General features: G+C 49.7%; 1 protein-coding gene across 1 annotated transcript in view; it reads right to left on the bottom strand.

Annotated features, from left to right (window-relative positions):
• Window positions 1-8,681: 8,681 nt before the first annotated feature.
• LOC114211909 (cilia- and flagella-associated protein 337-like) overlaps window positions 8,682-17,536 on the bottom strand; it is a 119,330-nt gene continuing 110,475 nt past the window's right edge. Inside the window, 4 exon segments of the mRNA XM_088021975.1 lie at window positions 8,682-8,889; window positions 13,961-14,058; window positions 16,051-16,235; window positions 17,226-17,311. Of these exon segments, the coding sequence (XP_087878101.1) occupies window positions 8,682-8,889; window positions 13,961-14,058; window positions 16,051-16,235; window positions 17,226-17,311 (577 nt within the window).

Here is a 17,536-nt window from a genome sequence, read left to right as displayed (position 1 = left end):
TATTATTGCTGGGTGCCCAGGACTACCTCTTTGCTAACCACTTCCAGATTTGGGAATGTTCTAAAAGCCAGATGGTGCCCAAAAATGGCTCTTGGGAATCTGACTTTATAGTCCATAAGTAGAGGACAATATTTTCCCAGTTCCAAAGAAGTGGTGACTGTCAGGATTTGTGAATTTTCCTGTTTACTAGTATAAAAAATGTCCGAAAGAGGAGTGTGCCTGAATGGCTCTGCTGGTTAAGTGTCTGGTTCTTGATCTCAGTTCAGGTCTTGATCTCACGGTCATGAGTTCAAGCCCCACACTGGGGTCCATGCTGGGCATGGAGTCTACTTAAAAACAAAAGAAAAGAAAAACCTCTGAAAGAGTTGCCTTAATAATATCTGTTTCCTTTAAAACAACAACAAATACCAGAGTAGCATTCTTCTTTCTTTAAGTACCCCTACCTTTTTATTGAGAAAAGTTAACAAAATATTGCAGCGAACACTTGACTAGTCATGGCCACACTCACCTCTCTCTTCCCCACATACCTTCTCAGAACAGGGACCTCCTCTTCCCAAACCACAAGTCCATTGCCACATCCAAGGAACGCTTCATTGGCACAGTAGCATTATCAAGTCCACTTGTGCCCTAGATGTCCTTTACAGCTTTTTTTTTTTTTTAGATCTAGACACAATCATGGATTATACACTTCCTTTGGTTGTCTTAATCAGCCCAACCCCTTTTTTTTTTTTTACAGATTTTATTTATTTGGCAGAGAGAGACACAGTGAGAGAAGGAACAGAAGCAGGGGCAGTAGGAGAGGGAGAAGCAGGCTCCCCGCAGAGCAGGGAGCCAGATGCGGGGCTCAATCCCAGGACTCTGGGATTATGACCTGAGCCGAAGGCAGACGCTTAACGACTGAGCCACCCAGGCGCCCCAGCCCAGCCCTTTTTAAATGATGTAAATTAAGTTTTATTTGAGAATGTTGGACATTTTACAGCATACTATTCGTAAGTGTTTTGCCTAAAGAGAGCTTTATTGAGGAATTAGAAGATGATTCTTTATTAGTCAAATAATTAGACGGTACTTGTATTCACTTAGATCAACTGCATCTTTCTAAAAGCTATGGGGATGATCTCATGATTAGGGTCATAACATTCTTCCATTAGTAGGTAAGACACATCCAAGAGTCAACAGCCCTACTGCTCAACAGCTACAAAAAATCAAATCTAGAATAGCAGATCTCCAGTTTACAATCATTGTTTCAGTGGGACATAGGTGTGTGTCCCGCACACAACTGGTCCCTACATTTTCCACACACAGCTGATGTGTTGTGGTGCTGAGCCCTGCATCCTCAGGAGGAGGCACTGCCTTCGCGGTACTAATCAGGCTCCTCAGCTGTCAAGTGTAAGACACCCGACTTCGAGTACTTTGGTTCAAAGAAGGAATTTACAGGAAGAATGATTGCATGTAATTAAAGAGCACTGGACAACCAGCCTGTGGATAACCTGGGGTGACTGGGCTTCCAGAACGTCGGTACTGGCGTGAGTGCGGCACACATCTCCTCTGTCCTTGCTGATGTCCGGACCTCCCGCACGCACGCTTGCTTCCTGGGCAGGGTGGGAAGTCCCCCCGCACACTGTGCTGACACATGCCTCCCTGGGTCCAGGAGTCGGAGGCGGGGGACACTTGTGACGGGTGCCCTCCTGGCCACCAAACTGTGCCCGCAGGTGAGCTCTGTAAGAGTATGACCACTTCCATTCAAGCCCGCGGCGACGTGGTGGGAGGAACCCTTCCCAGGGCAGGAGCTTCTGCTCCCCAAAGAGCGGAGGGACGCTTGGCTCACCAGCCGCGCTGTCTGCCAGCTCCGAACTCGGGCTCCCTGGGCTCTCCCCAGCAGCGCAGAGCATCTCCGTGGCACCCTCGCCAGGCGTGGAGGAAAGTGGCTGGGAAGCGATTCTTCAGCGCTTGGTGGGCAGCCTCAGGAGTCCACCTGTCCCTGACCGTCCCGGAGCTGTGCACAGTAAGGACAGGCTGGGATGCTGGGAGGGAAGCTGGCTGTTCTTACTCCTTTCCTGTCCCTGGGAATCACCACAAATAGCCTAAGCAGTTCACGGCTCCCTTTCTCTGAACTCAGCCCTCGTGGTTTGCCCCAGAAGCCTCGCCTCCCCCGAAACCTCAGCGTGCTCATCTGTCACTTCAGCTCCTCTCCATCCTGGTGTGCTGGTGGGCTCCCGATGAGCGGCAGGGACGGGGACAGGCTGACTGCCGTGTCTCTGACTTTGGTGTCATTCCTCAAAATGGAGCTCACAGGAGGAAGACCAGGAGACCGGAGGAGGTGAGGAGGTTTGTGCATGTTGAGTTGGAAATGTCTGCCGAGGGCCAGGGCCGGGGCCGGTGAGCAGGGGGCTCCCAGGTGCGGGACTCAGGTGGGAGGTCTGAGCCAAAACCCGCTGCCAGTTAGCATGGGGGCCATGCCCCAAGCTCTGGGTGTAGACGAACAAGTGGGCCATACATGGAGCCAGGGTGAAGGGTGGGAGGTTGGAGGGTGGGGTGGGCGGGGCTACTGTGTCCAGTGAAACGGACACAGTAGGGTAAGGGGTGCACAGGGTCCCTGGGAGTCACTCCTTCTCTCCAGGGGAAGCCACCGTCTTGCTCCATCTCCACGTCATCCCCTTCTCCAAGGGGAGGCTGATCACGGTCTTAGGGACCCTCTTCTACAAGTCCCGACTTCCCCAGACAACTACCGGAGAATAGCCTCAGACTGCTCTCCTTGGTTGCCCAAACTGGCTATGACACCCTGACCTCTCCTCCTACAAGGAAGTGAGGATTTATTAGCTTATGTAAGAAATGATGCACCCTGTCAGGAACATGATGATCTGTGTAGGCTTCAGCCTGGAGTCAGTCCCAGTGGCCTGTGAGACCCCTCTGCAGACTTGTTTCCGGGGTCCAGTGGCAGCCCCCTGCCCCCCTGCCTGCCCTCTCCTTGCCCCCATGAGACAAGCCAAAAGCAGGATTGGTCACATGTGGATTTCTGTTTCCAGCTCTGTTATTCCAAAGAGATCTTTGTGTCATGCGACTTTATAGTGTCTGAGGGATGCAGTTTTGAAATGCGCTCTTGGCTAAAACCCTGGATAGCATGTCAAAGGGGGAAAGTCAATTCTCGGCTGCAGTTGAGATTCGGGAGGGTCCCAGGTAGGAAGCGGGCGGAGGCAATGGTGCGAGAACTGGGTGACACCAGATGGACAGAAGGGAAGACCCAGGATGCCCCGGGGTTCTTTCTGGGTTTGACACTGGTGGCAGAAACAGGTGCTTCTGATTTCCAGGGCCTGTTTAGCCAGCGGGACAAAAGGCGTACAGACAGTGGAAATAATTTAGCCTTCTGGTTTACTGCTCACTCTCCGAATTTTACATGTCGGGGAGTGTTCTGCAAACACCGTGTCCACTGTTTCCTTACACCCATTCAGTCCAACTGCTCTGCTCTCAGGAATCACCGGTGAACTTTCTGGAGCTAAGTCTAGTGATCTTTCGTGGCTCTGTAGCACTCATTGCTCTCCTCTCTCATGGGTCTGGTGACCAGAGGTCTGAAATCAAGTTGGAGGCAGGGTCCCCCCCGTCTCCGAGGGCTCTGGGGGGAGGATCCTTCCTTTCCTCTCCTAGCTTCTGGTGGCTCCAAGTGTCCACTGGCGTGTGGCCTCATCTCTCTTTGTCACGTCACCTTTCCCCGCCATGTGCACCTTTCCCCCACATTCTCTCCTTTGCCTCTCTTACAACGACACTTGGGATGGCATTTAGGGCCCATCCAAATAATCCAGAGCCATCTCCCCCTCTCGTGATACTGAGGTTAATCACATCTGCAAAGACCCGCTTCCCGGTAAGGTCACATTCACACGGTCTGGGGATGGGAACTTTCTGGGTGTGGGCGGCTGTCATTCAGCCCACTGCCGTGCCCCACAGTGGACGAGAAGAAATAGTGCCTATGTCTTTCTTGCGATGTTTTCCTGTCTGTGTTTCACCGGAGAGAAATCTCCCAGATAAAATGTACTTGCTTTGTCACTGGGTAGGACTATTAAGCCAGTAATTAAAATTTGTAAGCCCTTAGTAATACCTCTGATGATCATAAAGAGGCATGCAAATGACATCTTTCTTCATGAGAGTCACTACAACAGGAGGCAGAAGTGAAAGGGGAGGCTAGAAAGTGTGTCTCAGGATGAGAGGGAGAGGGAAGTGTGATGTATCAAACCGGTCAAATTATTTCAGAGTAGCACCTAAACTATAGAATATTCTCTTTGGGATCTTGGAACTGAGGGTGAGGGGAGGACAGACCCAGGTTTAACCTGATCAGAAAGGGCAGGGGGTGGTATGAGGGATGGAGGGTGGCCTCAGGGAGGGGCCTGGGAGTAGTCCGGATTCAGGTAGAATAGAGTGGCTTCCAGGGTCTAGAAGAATGATCCTGCCCCTGTCTTGAATCTCAGAGGCAGCCCACCAAGCATCTAGGAGCTGTAGCCAGCCTCCCCCGAGCACCCGGAGTGGAGAAAAGACCGTGGTTCTTCTTTGATGGGCCCCTACCTTCTACCAGAGCAGCCTTGGAAGGCAAACAAATTGTGCTCCAAGACTTAGCCAAGTGGTGCTACGGCTGGGTTGTCCCCAACAAAGGAGAGAAGACAGTGCCATCACTCTAATACCACTGGTGAAAGACAGGGATCCTGACTGGGCTTCACCACTCACGGTGGGTCACTCACACCAGAGTCTTCAGCTCACCAAAGTCCAGTGGTAAGATTTGGGTAGGAGAAGGAAAGACCTGCTCAAGCTCTGAGCCTGTCCTAACCCCGGCTCAGCTTCCTGGAGCCGTCCATCCGAGGGACTACCAGGCATCTCAGCTAGCAATAAAATGGCACTTGCTTCCATCTTCCATTGTTCCTTGTTGCATGTCTCCCTCTGGGATCTCACCAGAAGAAGGGGTTATGGGGGGGGGGGCAGGTTCGGACTCCCCAGGGCCGCTGCTCGGATGCTGGGCATCATCAGCATCTCAAATCCTATCCAGTCTCACCCTTCCCACCAGCTGCCCAGCACAGCACTTGATAGTCCATGATGCCTCACACTGTCGTTGATGTACAAGGGAAAGAGGACAGATGGAGGAATCCAGAGACATCGGTCCCAGACATGGCTCTTGCCACCTTCTTGCTTATGATCCTGAACAAGTTACTCTCTGTTATGGGCCGAGTGCTGGTAGCACCCCCAAATCCATATGTTGAAGCTCTAACTGCCATGTGGTAGTGGTAGGAGGTGATGCCTTTGGGAGGTGATTAGCTTGAGATGGGGTCAGAGGTAAACAAACCCAGTAAACTGTCTTTAATCCAGCATTTCCCAAACTTATTTCTGCAAGGCCCTGCAGGTAATGGCTGGACTTGTCCCTGTTCCTGCTGTGATGGGCAGCAGGCCTGTGAGAAAGCAGGATTCTAGCAGCAGAGGTAGGAGTGGGAAGGGGCAGAAGGAAGAGCTGGGTCAGCAAAAGGTCTGATTGTTCTTCACCGTTTTGCCCCATTTTCTTCCAACAACAAGGCCAGACCAATTGGAAGTTGCACCTGGAGGGATCTGGAACCCGGGTTGGCATGATTTACAAGATGGGTTTTGTTTTGAATGCTGCTGACTTCAGGTAATGGCATTATTTCCTCAAGGGATAAGTTAATGGAGGGAACACTGCCCTCAGCAAAACAGCATTAATGCAGAGCTCTCGATTCAAAATAGTACCAAGTAGGCAGGCTAGAACCCCGAGGATTAAGCTCTAAATGTTATGGTCCAAAAATAAAGGATTAAAAATGAGTACTTCATTAAAATAAGGAGAGATCCAGTGTTTTAAAGGTTTACATAAAGCAGGGTGGGAAAAGGGGTCTGGCCAAGGTAGGCTGGTTGCTTAGGAGGCTCAAAGACTCAGAAACAGAAGGGCAAAACCTGTGTGGTGAGCAAACTGCTCCCCCTTCCCTTTTTGGCAGCTGAGGATATTAAGGCTTAAGGGATAGAGTAATAATAGGCTCTGGCCCAACAGAGCTGCGAGCAGGTCCTCTCTGTGCCTCTGGGGCCTGGATTCAGTAGGAAGGAGAAAACTCAGGATTTAAACCCATGTCAGGAAGAAGGCCAGGAGAGAGGGAGGGAGGGAGGCGGGGAGGGGAAGGCGAAGGCAGGCAGATAAGCATAGTTTGATAGTCTGAAGTGGTGGGAATCAATAGTCTAGCTTTTGGAGACATGCAGAGGATTGTTTGTGTCCCCAGGCCCCTCCTCTTCTCCAAGGGAGCAGGGCCTTTGCATCACCGTGGCTCTAAGAGACCAGCCATGTTTAAAGGAACCAGTCCCCAGCCCTCATTTAGTTTGAGCCAAGGTAAGTGCTGACCCAAGATACCTCAGCAAGTCTCTTTGCTAGGGATTTGAGACTCGGAACCCAAGAGAACTTGAAGTCAGTCTCTCTGTGGAATTAAAGCTACCGATTAAACCCAGAGACTGTTGTGGCCATGTTTCCAGCAAGGTGGACAGAACTGGTCTGCGGAGAAAGAGAGAACAGGCAGAACCACCGGGACAAGGAAGGAAGGTCAGTCCTGATGAGGTTTGTAAGTTCTTGGTCATCGTTTTTCCCATGGTTCTACGAATCAATACATTTCTCATTTTGCCTAAGCTTGGATTGCCTAACGGGTAAGCAGGGGTCTTCACTGATGGGAGCATTTTCCACCGGCGCCGGTTGGAGGTACTGCGGTCTGGGCTCCTGCGTGGCTGGGTCAGAAAAATGTCAGAGAACAATCAGGCAACTTAGCCAGAAAGCAGGGCAGCATCTCCCCTGGGGCTGCTGACAATACAGAAACCTGTGGAATGCCCTTCATGGGAGGGGGGGACGGGGGGGGCTCTAAAAAGCGCTCAGTGAGGATCCAACGTTCCTGGCAAGGGTGGAATAGGGAGTAAGGCCACAGGGACCTGGGGGTGTGGGGGACAATAAGAGTCTGAGAGATGAAAGGGAAGTAGGGGCAGGCTCACCCCCCATACTTGGGGGGCCAGGGCAAGAGTACAAATGGAGGCTCAGTCTTTAAAAGTTAAATATCAAGTTAACAAAGTGTTCAGTAAAATCTTAACAGATGGGGAGTGTTCTCTCCTCCTACCTTGGCCACTCAGAAGGCCCCAGAAGGCCAGGATGAATGTAGAATTTTTGGAGTCCTCATAGTTCCATGGGGATGTGGCGAGGCAGGGAGGGCAGCCTCTGGTTGCCCCAGCTCACCCTCTTTCTCCCTCCACCTTGAGGGACATATTTCTCCTTCCCACCGTGAGGGACATATATGGGCACCCCCGCCCCTGCCACTGTGTATCTGCACCCCAGCAAATACCCATCCCCTTTGCTGCCCTGCTGGGCTGGGACTCTGTGGTCTCTTCACAGATTGACAAATCCCTGAGGACACGGCATGGATCTGGACATGGATTCAGGGCCATCTGGGCATGATATTTCCAGGTCCCAGGACCCGCAGCGTGGTCCGGAAGCGGGACACTTCTCAGTCCTGCAGACTCTTTGCCCGATGGGGAGGGGCGGAATGGCCATGACAGTACCCCTCCTGCCCTTCTGAGAAGGCTACTGCTCATGGGCTGACCAAAGAGCAGGTGAGTGGGTACTGCAAAGTACTGGACTGCGGCGTCAAGAGACTTCCTGTGTTTGCAGTCGTGGGTTCTGTACTGTACTATCCTCATTTGCAACATGATGGCTTTGAATGAGGGGTGGAGATTTATAGCCCTGTGACTGGGGCCAAACTAAGGTTTGAAGCTGGAAGATTTTGGCTTGTGTGACTTTGCGTAAAAAACCCGTAATCTCTGTAAGGACCAGTTTTCTCACCTATAAAGCAGGGATGCACCTTACCTAGGCTGCTTCAAGGTTAAACGATGCCCGTGAAGAGATTGGCATAGCAAGTGCGCTGTAACTGGCAGATGCTTTGTTATTCTTTCTCTACCACGGTTGGGAGCTCTGAGAGGGCCAAAGCTTCAAAATGGCTGCTCTGGGACCCCGCTTGGAAAGGAGAGGGCAATCGGCCTTCTGATTTTATTCCCAGAGCCCGCTTTTCTCAACTCTGATGGTCCACATTGTTGGTAGTTAGGACTGTGGGCTCTGGACTTTCTTGTGCCATTTACTTAACTGATAGCCATTGGCCAGTCATCTCACCTCCCAGAGCCTCAGTTTCCCTGTTGGTGAAAGGGGACACTAACAGTATCTACTCATAGAGGTGTTACTAGGAATAGAGGAGATAATACATTCCAGCTCTTAACCGAGGCTTGCCTGGCACAAAGCGAACTTTCCCCAAATTGTCGGTTTGTTACCAACAGTCTCCCTTTCCTGTCCGCTGTCCCGCCCTACCTGCGGGCGGTGGTTGTTGGTGATATCAGGGGTGTGGGTGGAGCTGTATGCAGGCCGTCAGCTCTGTCCTGGCTCTTCACTCAATGACATCATGGCTTCCAAGGAAGAATAACCCCGAATCCAACTCGGTTGCTTCAATTCAAGCTCTAATTGCTTTGGGAGGAAGCCCACATTGGCTGAAATCATTCCTTGCTCTGTTCTTCCTTATCCCTGTCGGGCAAAGCTTACTCTCCCTCAGACATCTAGGTTAACTGGGGAAGAAGAATTTGCCAAGACAATAGCAACCTGGCCCCTGCAGAGCCCAGACACGGAAACGGCTATGTGATCAGTGCTCCTCCTGGGCAGCTTCACGTCCTTCTTTATCCTGTGCGAGAAAATTTAAATTCAACGAATCTGAGCCAATAATAGACAAGTCTGGCTTCTCCCCAACAGCGGACACACAGGCGACCTCGTGGCACCGGAGGCCCTGGTAGAGGCTGGGCCACCCCAGCTCACACGTTCTCCTGGAAGGCTGGCTCTAGTCAAGCGGCAGCCTGGAGGAAAAGAACCGGGTGAGCATGCGGATTCCTTGGGCACCTGCTGCCGCCTGCTGAAATGTAAGCCCCCCTGCTCAGCCCGGTGGTCCTTCCCATCATCCCCCAGCTTCCATTAGCAAAAGCACGAGCATGTTGGTCTCTTCTACTTGACCCTCTATCACCAGCTCATCTCCCTCTTGTTTATTTCTCAACACCTTGGAAAGCCATCTACTTCCAACCCTCAGAATCTTTTCGTAGTCTAGTCCTTGCCACTGTCACCGCCCATCCCCCCCAGACTCTGTGCTGGCGAGCTTCTCACAGTCCCCGGAACTCCTCCACCTTTCTCTCTTGCCTTGGCCCTTGCCTCATGCTCCTCTCTCTCTCCCCCTCCCTCCCTTCCTCCTCCCCCCTCCCTTTAACTTTTAATTGTGGTAAGATTCGCATAACACACAATGCGCCATCTTAGTCATTGTGAACTACAGTGTAGTTTGGTGGCATAAAACCCGTTCACACTGTTGTGCAACCATCACCACCATGCATGTCTGGAACTCTTTGCATCTTGTAAAATGGAAACTATCCCCATTACACGATTCCTTATTCCCCTCTTCCCCCAGCCCCCGGCAACCACCTCTCTGTCTCTGAATCCGACTCCTGCCAGGTCCTCCTGTGAGTGGAGTCCTGCAGTAGTCATCCTTTTGCGTCTGGCTTATTTCACTTAGCTTAATGTCCTCGCGGCCCTCCATGCCTTAGCCGCTCTTCCTTCTCTAAAGGTTCCCTTTCAAATGGCTACGTCCTAGTCAACTTTCAGGTCTGGTTAGGAATTCCATTCTTCCAGGAAGCCCACCCTACTGTTTCCACGATGCTTTGCACCCCTGCTGTCAGGGAGCAGCCAAGCAGTGAAGGGCTGGAGCCTGGAGACCCCCCTGCTTCCCCGAGTGTGAACTCCTTCGGGTCACAGACTCTTTTCTATTCCCACTGTGCCCAGCACAGAGTGGTGCTCAACAAACTGTGTAGCATGAATGCCAAATAAACTCTCTGGAAGTATTCATGGACAATTTCCAGCAAAAATCTTGAGACCAAGCCTAAATGTTCCTGATCTATCAGGGATAGGAGATATACTTCACTGCCCTTTGCTAGAGCAGTTTGTCTCTGTGGTGCTATTCTCTGTCTGCTTACTGGCTTCCATGGTCTCTGTCAGCAGCTCCTCCATGTCTCTCAGAGTCCAAGTGTATCCTCTCCCTCTCCCTGCTCCATGCACGGCTGCTGGGTCATCCACTCGCCTTCCTGGTACCGAGTCTCCTCCCAGTCTGCCTCTCCCAGCCTCGCTTCGATCTGCACAGCCTGGAAAGCACCTACTCCTGGCCACCTGTTCACCCCTTTCTGTACAAGTGAACCCCAGCTAGTTAACAATAGCGTCATCACTCAGGCCTGCATTTGGGGGAGGGTGTTTGATTCCACCATAACCTGCCCATTGCCAACAGCTTCTACTTCGTATCTGGAGCATTATAAAGCTATACCTCCCTGGGCCGCCTAGGTGGCTCAGTTGGTTAAGCATCCAACTCTTGGTTTCCGCTCAGGTCATGATCTCTGGATGGTGAGATGGAGCCCCACTTCGGGCTCCGTGCTCAATGGGGAGTCTGCTTGAGGATTCTCTCTCCCTCCCCTGCTGCCCTTTCCCACTGCCTCAAATAAATAAATAAGTCTTAAAAAAAAAAAAGCTACAACTTCCTTTCTATGGTCATATAAAAGCCCTCCTCTGACGTATGGTCTTTTCACAGAGCAGTGACCACACATCAGTGGTTCGACTTTGGGCAAACTCCTAAGCCTCAGTTCCCTTATCTGTAAGTGTGGATAACACGCAGTACAGCTCCAGGATGTCGTGAGAATGAAACAAAAATCATTTAGGAATTCCTGCCTAAATATCAGAAGGGACCTGGAAGATCCTCAACATTTTTTGGTGTTGGATAATGTGCGTGCTATTTGAGAAGGCTGGGCCCCACTGAGAGAAGGTAGATGAGGTATCTGATGGGTAGACCAATGACAGGGTCGTCCCCCTCCTCCTTCCCGCCTGTGTTCTCTTCTTCTCGTCCTCAGTGCTACAGCCAAGCTGTCCAGGGAAAGCATCAGTTTGATTTGTTTTGATCCCTGCTACTCAAAGGATCACATGTGGCAGACGCCCTCCTAACTGAACGGATGGATTGACAGACTCTGTAAACACCCTGCCCGGTGCCCACAGCCTCCCAATGGTCGTGATTGGTAGATGACAAGTCTGATCCCGATGGTTGAGTGTCGAGTTGTATGCTTAACAAGGACCCACTGTGTTTGTTCCCAAACCTATTTATGCCAGTGGTACATTTTATTGCGATTATAAATCAATTTACCAGATATGAAAATTAATGAAATTAGGGTGAAAAAAACTTGTAAAAACCAAGATGAATTCTTTGGAAAGACCAGATGAAGGGTGATATTGAATTGAGGATAGATGGGACAACTTTTAATTTTTTTATTTTTTATTTTTTATTTTTTTAAAGATTTTGTTTATTTATTTGACAGAGAGACACAGCAAGAGAGGGAACACAAGCAGGGGGAGTGGGAGAGGGAGAAGCAGGCTTCCCGCAGAGCAGGGAGCCCGATGTGGGGCTCGATCCCAGGACCCTGGGATCATGACCTGAGCCGAAGGCAGACGCTTAACGACTGAGCCACCCAGGTGCCCTGATGGGACAACTTTTAAAGTATGGGGAAAATTCTAAAAATCTAGGAGGCTACTGCACTCATATTGCTTTGCAAATATCTTTAAGTTCTTGCCCTACTTAAAAAGAGCAGAAACTGAAAGTCTTATCTAATATATTTATGGAAGACTGTGTTGAACTTGTCTCTTAGTTGAAGAAAAAGTCTTGGCCCAGCATCCAAAGATTGAGTAACGAATGCACATTTTACTGTTGCAAGTTGAAATAAAACATTTACAGTATGTACATGGGTTCCCTGCCTTAAAAAACATGTATTTTTAAGTAGCCCAACAAAGTGGCGTCGATCCAGTTGGAGGAGAGTATTTCCACCGGTTCCCCTCCTGGTTGGGACTCTCTGGCCTCTTTTCTTCACTGCTCACAGCGCCCCCTTTATGTTCCAGTCTTGGGTCCATTCAGCAGAGAGCAGTAGAGAATCGGTACTGAGTCCAGAGCCGATTTTTGTGCTGCCCCACTTGGCATGGACCTAACGAGCGTGATGGCATCTTCCTGTGGCTGCCTCCTGCTGTTGGTTTATGTTGTTTGGCAGGCTTGCCCCACCTCACACCCACAGCCATCTCCGGTGATGGACTGAATGGTGTCCCTCAAAACTCAGATGTTAGAGCCCTAACCCCCGGTGTGATGCTCTTTGGAGATGGGGGTCTTTGGGAGGTAATTAGGGTTGATGAGGTCATGAGGTGGGACCCTTACGATAGGATTAGTGTCTTTAGAAAAAGAGGAAGAGAGATCGTTATTGTTTCACCCCATGAGGACACAGTGAGAAGGCCCCCACCTGGAACTGAGTTGTCCAGAACCTTGATCTTGGACTTCCACCCTCCAGAACTCCAAGAATAAATGTCTGTTGTGTAAGCCACCCTGTCTTGCGTTTTGCTACAGCAACCTGAGCAGACTAACACTCTGAGGAGAGGCAACTAAAACCCAAGCTGGTTCTATGAAGGTGTTTAAAGAATGACATTGATTCTGCTGCTGCCCATGATGACGATGATGAAGACGCTGGTAATGTGAAACCCCAGGTGTCTGTGGATGGAGGCACCCCCTCCCTTTCCATCTCCAGACCAACACACTATCATGCTCACCATCTCCTTAGAGTGCAGATCCAGCTGGGAGATCACCAGGTGTACCAACAGGAAGTTTAAATGACTTGCCTGAGGTCACACTGTTTTCAAAGACAGACCTATAAATATAACCTTAGTCCATGTCATTTCTAACCAGCCAAATAGTCTCCCAAGCCAAACTTTAAATTCATGGCTGTCTGCCATGTTCTGGCATGATACACACGGTAGGGTTTCCATGTGTGATGCCCTCTGATTTCAATAGCATCTGAAACATCCTACTATTTGACCCACTCAAACAGAAATTGCTAGTCGTCTCCCAAAAATCCTTTGTTGCTTTCCTCCTTGGTTACAGAACTCTGAACTTCTCTTGTAGCTTGGTGTGGCCTGTGTGACTAAGTTCTGGCCAACAGGATGTAAGAGGAAGTGTGTAGGACATTCTGGAGAAGTCCATAAAGGGATCTGATCTGGCTGGGATGTGCCTCCCTTTTGTCCTGGACCTCTGTTCTCCATGCTCCTGTCTCTTCACACTATCTGGAAGGTGGGAGGCCCTGGCAGCTGTTTGTACCATAAGGTGACAGTGAAGACAGAAACCAGATCTAAGATAGTGGGCAGAAGTACGAAGAAGGGGCCTGGGCTCCTGATGACATGGAGCCACTGCACCAAGGGGACTGGGCAGGTCAGGATGGTGTCATCACTCATGCAGCCCCACAGTCTAGATCTAAATCCCATGATGAAAGGAGCAGCAGGGGACACTATAGGGGGTTTTCAGGCCTCTTGGTGATTGGGACCCATGAAGGCTGGTACAGGGCCTGGGGAACAAAACACCTTACAGAACTGGAGAGAGGCTTTCATTCATCCTACTTCTCTGTAGAACCCAGCCACATCCCAGTGCAGGGAGACTGGAGGGCACACCGGGCCTTTGTGGTACCCCGTGTTATCTGAGCTTTGGACGCCCCAGTGGCTGCCCCCAACCCCATGCCTTCAGGAGATCAAAGCGGCTACAAGAACAGTGAGGGGGGTGGGGTAGTGCCTCACGTGGCCTTGAGGGCAGCAACATCAGCCATGGAGCTGGGATGGCTAGACAAAACTGGGGCTCAGAGTGTCCAGTCATGCAGGTAGGACATCACACTGGTGAGATCTGAATGGTGACCTCATTATAGTCACAGGCTGGGGGCTTAGGGACAAGGGGCCCATGCTGATGACAGAGTGGCATAGGATGTCTCAGCCAGGAAAGTCTGCCTGACTTTAGGGGGGCCCTCACTTCGCCCTGCCTGCTCCTGTTAGGCTGACCTGCCATTGCGAAATGCACACCATCGATCTATGTCTTCTTTCATTTCAGCTTCAAGGATGGGGTCTTCTGGAGAGCAAGGGTTCGGGGTCTTTTCAGGCTGGAAGAAGAAGGAACAGTTACGGGAATGGGAACCCATGATCATACTGGTGATGGGGAACAGGGATAACTTGTCAGTTACATGAATTTTCCGTGTTGGAACAAGATCCAGGCTGGCTGAATCTGTTAGAAAACAAGAGCATTTTCCCCAGAGCTTTTACTCGGTTTTCAAACCACCAACTCATATGTGCTATTTTCCAGGTGAATGATTTTCTGCATTCTGTCAACTTATTTTAGTTGTGGTTGTGTTTGATAGTCTGGCATTCTGGAAGAATCGCGACTGACACCCAGAATCCAATCAACACATTCAGCTTTGCAAAACAGACATTCAGAGAAACATAACATTTTTAGGGCTGGAACAAAACTCACAGATCAGCTAATCCCCCTCTCATTTCAGAGATTAATGGGAGTGATTGCTGAAGGTCACACATCTAGTAAAGGTGAACTTGAGATCAGAACTCAGGTGACCCTACCTTGTAAAGAGTGCTGCAAGCACTTTATTCTGCAATTTCACAGTTTGGATTCCCATTGACTGGCCCAAATACACTATATAAGGGCTCAGATTCTTTTCTTTTTCTCCCCATGTATTTGTCTTGGGAAGAATTTACAGACTGTTTCCTGAGGTACCAGCGGTCAAATTGGACAGAATAATAAACACAGAAGCACCCAATGGTTTATCTACACAAGACCAAGGTTAATCCTGGAGTCCACTGCCCCACCCCCTTTCACCTCAGAGAACAAACATCCTGTAAAATTATCTATTTTGATTTGTTGAACTGAAGAGCCTTCCTCCCCTCCCCGCCTCTCCCTTCCCCTCCCTTCCTTCTTCCTCCTGCTTTGCCCTCCCTCAGCTCCCTCCTTCCTGTTCCTACATTAGACTTGCAGTCGGAATTTCTCTCTAGGACTGCCTTCCAGCCAAACTTCCGCCTGGCTTCTGCGCACGTCAGCACATTTTCCCCCTCCTGGCCTTCCTCTCTTCCCACCTCCCTCTGTGCTTTTGTTTCCAAATTGCGGGTCTATCAAAATTAATGAACTCATTTATTTGCTCTATATCAAATGCACATGGAAATTACTGTATTTCCCAAATAGGCTGATAGTGCTGGGTAGACACTTTCTGATCTCCTGAGAGCCACCGCGGTACCTCTTTATAACCTTGGGAATGCTTATGAGAACACGATCATGGAAATGTGAGAGGCCTCTGACAAGACAGAAGGTTTTCTTGATCTATGCTTGCCTGGTCCCTTTATTTCCTATTTTGAGCATGTTTGTGGCTCTACACAGAAGTCAGTGACGGGGTTATACTGTGTGATCAGTATTCTAGAAGGCTGCCAAGGAAAAACCTGAGACACATTATTTTGCTGCCAGAGCAGGTGTTCTGCTCTGAGCTGTAACATAACCAGTGAGCAATAGCTCATGAAATGACCTTCTTTTCAGCTTATTAAAGGGCAAGCATTTCTTGGAAGTCCATATATTTCACTAAGCTCTAAATCAAGACTGCCTCTACCAGCGCCTTCTCAAAATCTCTTGCTCCAATTTTGAGTTTCATAGACTAGGGCACTAACCCGACCATTTCTTCCTTTCACTTGCTAGGAAGCCAAGCTTTTGTGTGTATTTCTTAATGGGGAGTGTGTGCAGTGGGCTGAATTATCAGTCTGTCCTTCTCAGATGTGACAGCGGGGCTGCACATGAGTCTCCTTACATTCCAAGGCCAGGGACAGTCGCCTTTTTGTTGGTCAAAAGGAGGACAAAGTCAAGTGACACTGGGAGAGGAGCTCCAGCTATTCCCACAGACACCAACAACCCTCACCCACACCCCGGCCCCAGCTCTGGTCAGTAGCATGATCTAGGGACACATTTTTAATCCCCATATTTACTTGGTTCTCTGGGTCATTCCTTGACTCTTTCAGGATGCAGTTTCTATTCCATGCTAATCTGCCTGGAAGCCACAAAATCCCAAAATGCAAAAATGTGAATTGGATGTGCCAGGGCCAACCTTAGCCTTTTCCTCCACCACATTGTCTTGCTCCTCCACTTCTGTGTGCATGGCAGCCACATTCCCTTCCAGCACCGGGTAAGCAGGCATGCTCTGGGGATCTGTCAAAATTTCATAGGGCACTCTAGGGTGGCTCCAGGAGGCGGGAGTGAAAATATCCCAGGAGCTATGCTGCCCAAAGGTTCCTGGAAGAATAGAGACAAATAAGCATAGTACGGAAGCTAACCTGGCTTCTAATCAGAGCAAAGCTTACTGCTAAGATTGTTAGGTCAACCTAATCAAATTTAGTTCTGCTTCTGTAGTTCTGTAAGAAACAACTCCAGGGCAGTTGGCCCTGGAGACTCGGGCCTGGTATGCCTTCTACAAAATGCATCACATGGGTGCTTAATCTACTCAGTAATATACTAAGGACTTACAGGACAAATTCTAAACAGTTTTAGCACTTGCTTCAAGGAATATCAGTTAGGGAAACAAGATGACCCGCTGAAACAGGTACAGAGTCTCTCTATGCAGTAAGTCAGGTTAATCTCATTACTTTAGCCTACTCTGGCTAGGCCTTTCCCCATGCACAGCTCCCCCAGTCCTGAATTGTTCCTACCAAGACATGACCCTATGGTAACACGGTTCCTTACCAAACTCACTGATTTCAGTCTGGCTGAGTTCTCGAAGTCTAAATGTCTTTGATTTTGCTAATTTTTGTGAAAGTAAGCTGAATTTTAAGGTATAGACTGAATTTTGTTTCCCCCCAAAACTCACATGTGAAAGCCCTCACCCCCCAATGTGACTGTATTTGGAGATAAAGCCTTTATGGAAGTAATTAAGGTGAAATTGAGGTCATAAGGGTAGAACCCTGATCTGACAGAGATCTGATAAGAAGAGATACCAGAGGAGTCTCTCTGCCATGTGAGGATACAAGAAGATGGCCCTCTGCAAGCCAGGAAGAGAGCTCTCTCCAGAACCCAACCATGCTAGCACCTGATCTCAGACCTCCAGTCTACAGAACTATTCTCATGTTAGAAATAAATGTCTATTGTCTTAGTCACTCGGTGGATGGTATTTGTTAGGCAGCTTGAGCTGACTAATATACTTGGCCTCAGAGAATTCATGGCTCACCAGAGGCTACATCAGAAGCCCTGAACTGGGACTGAGGCAGCAGCCAGGGGGATGTTCAATACCTATGTACTCCCCGCCCCTGCTCCACAGGCACACGGTGCGGTCCAGGGAGGATGACAGCAGAAGCTTTTCTTCTATCAGCTCCAAACTAATGAGATAAAAAGGGAGAAGAGGTGCTCCAAGGCTGCTCCAGCATGAAAGGGACATTGGATCAATATGTCAATGCTCCATTAATTAGAGTTGGAATTTAGAAGCCAGGTCACTCTCCTGAATTATTCCTGGTACCATTCTTTCCTGGCCTCCTACCACACCACACTCTCCAAAATCTCCAGCTTCAGCCCCAAGATAATCAGACAAGATACACTGGAAACCA

Source organism: Eumetopias jubatus, unplaced genomic scaffold, assembly GCF_037043125.1.
Source record: "Eumetopias jubatus isolate StellerSeaLion01/CBP00866 unplaced genomic scaffold, mEumJub1_p1.0 scaffold_3, whole genome shotgun sequence".
NCBI classification, from domain to species: domain Eukaryota; kingdom Metazoa; phylum Chordata; class Mammalia; order Carnivora; family Otariidae; genus Eumetopias; species Eumetopias jubatus.
Note: the sequence above shows the minus strand (reverse complement) of the source record. Positions and strands in the feature narration are given on the sequence as shown.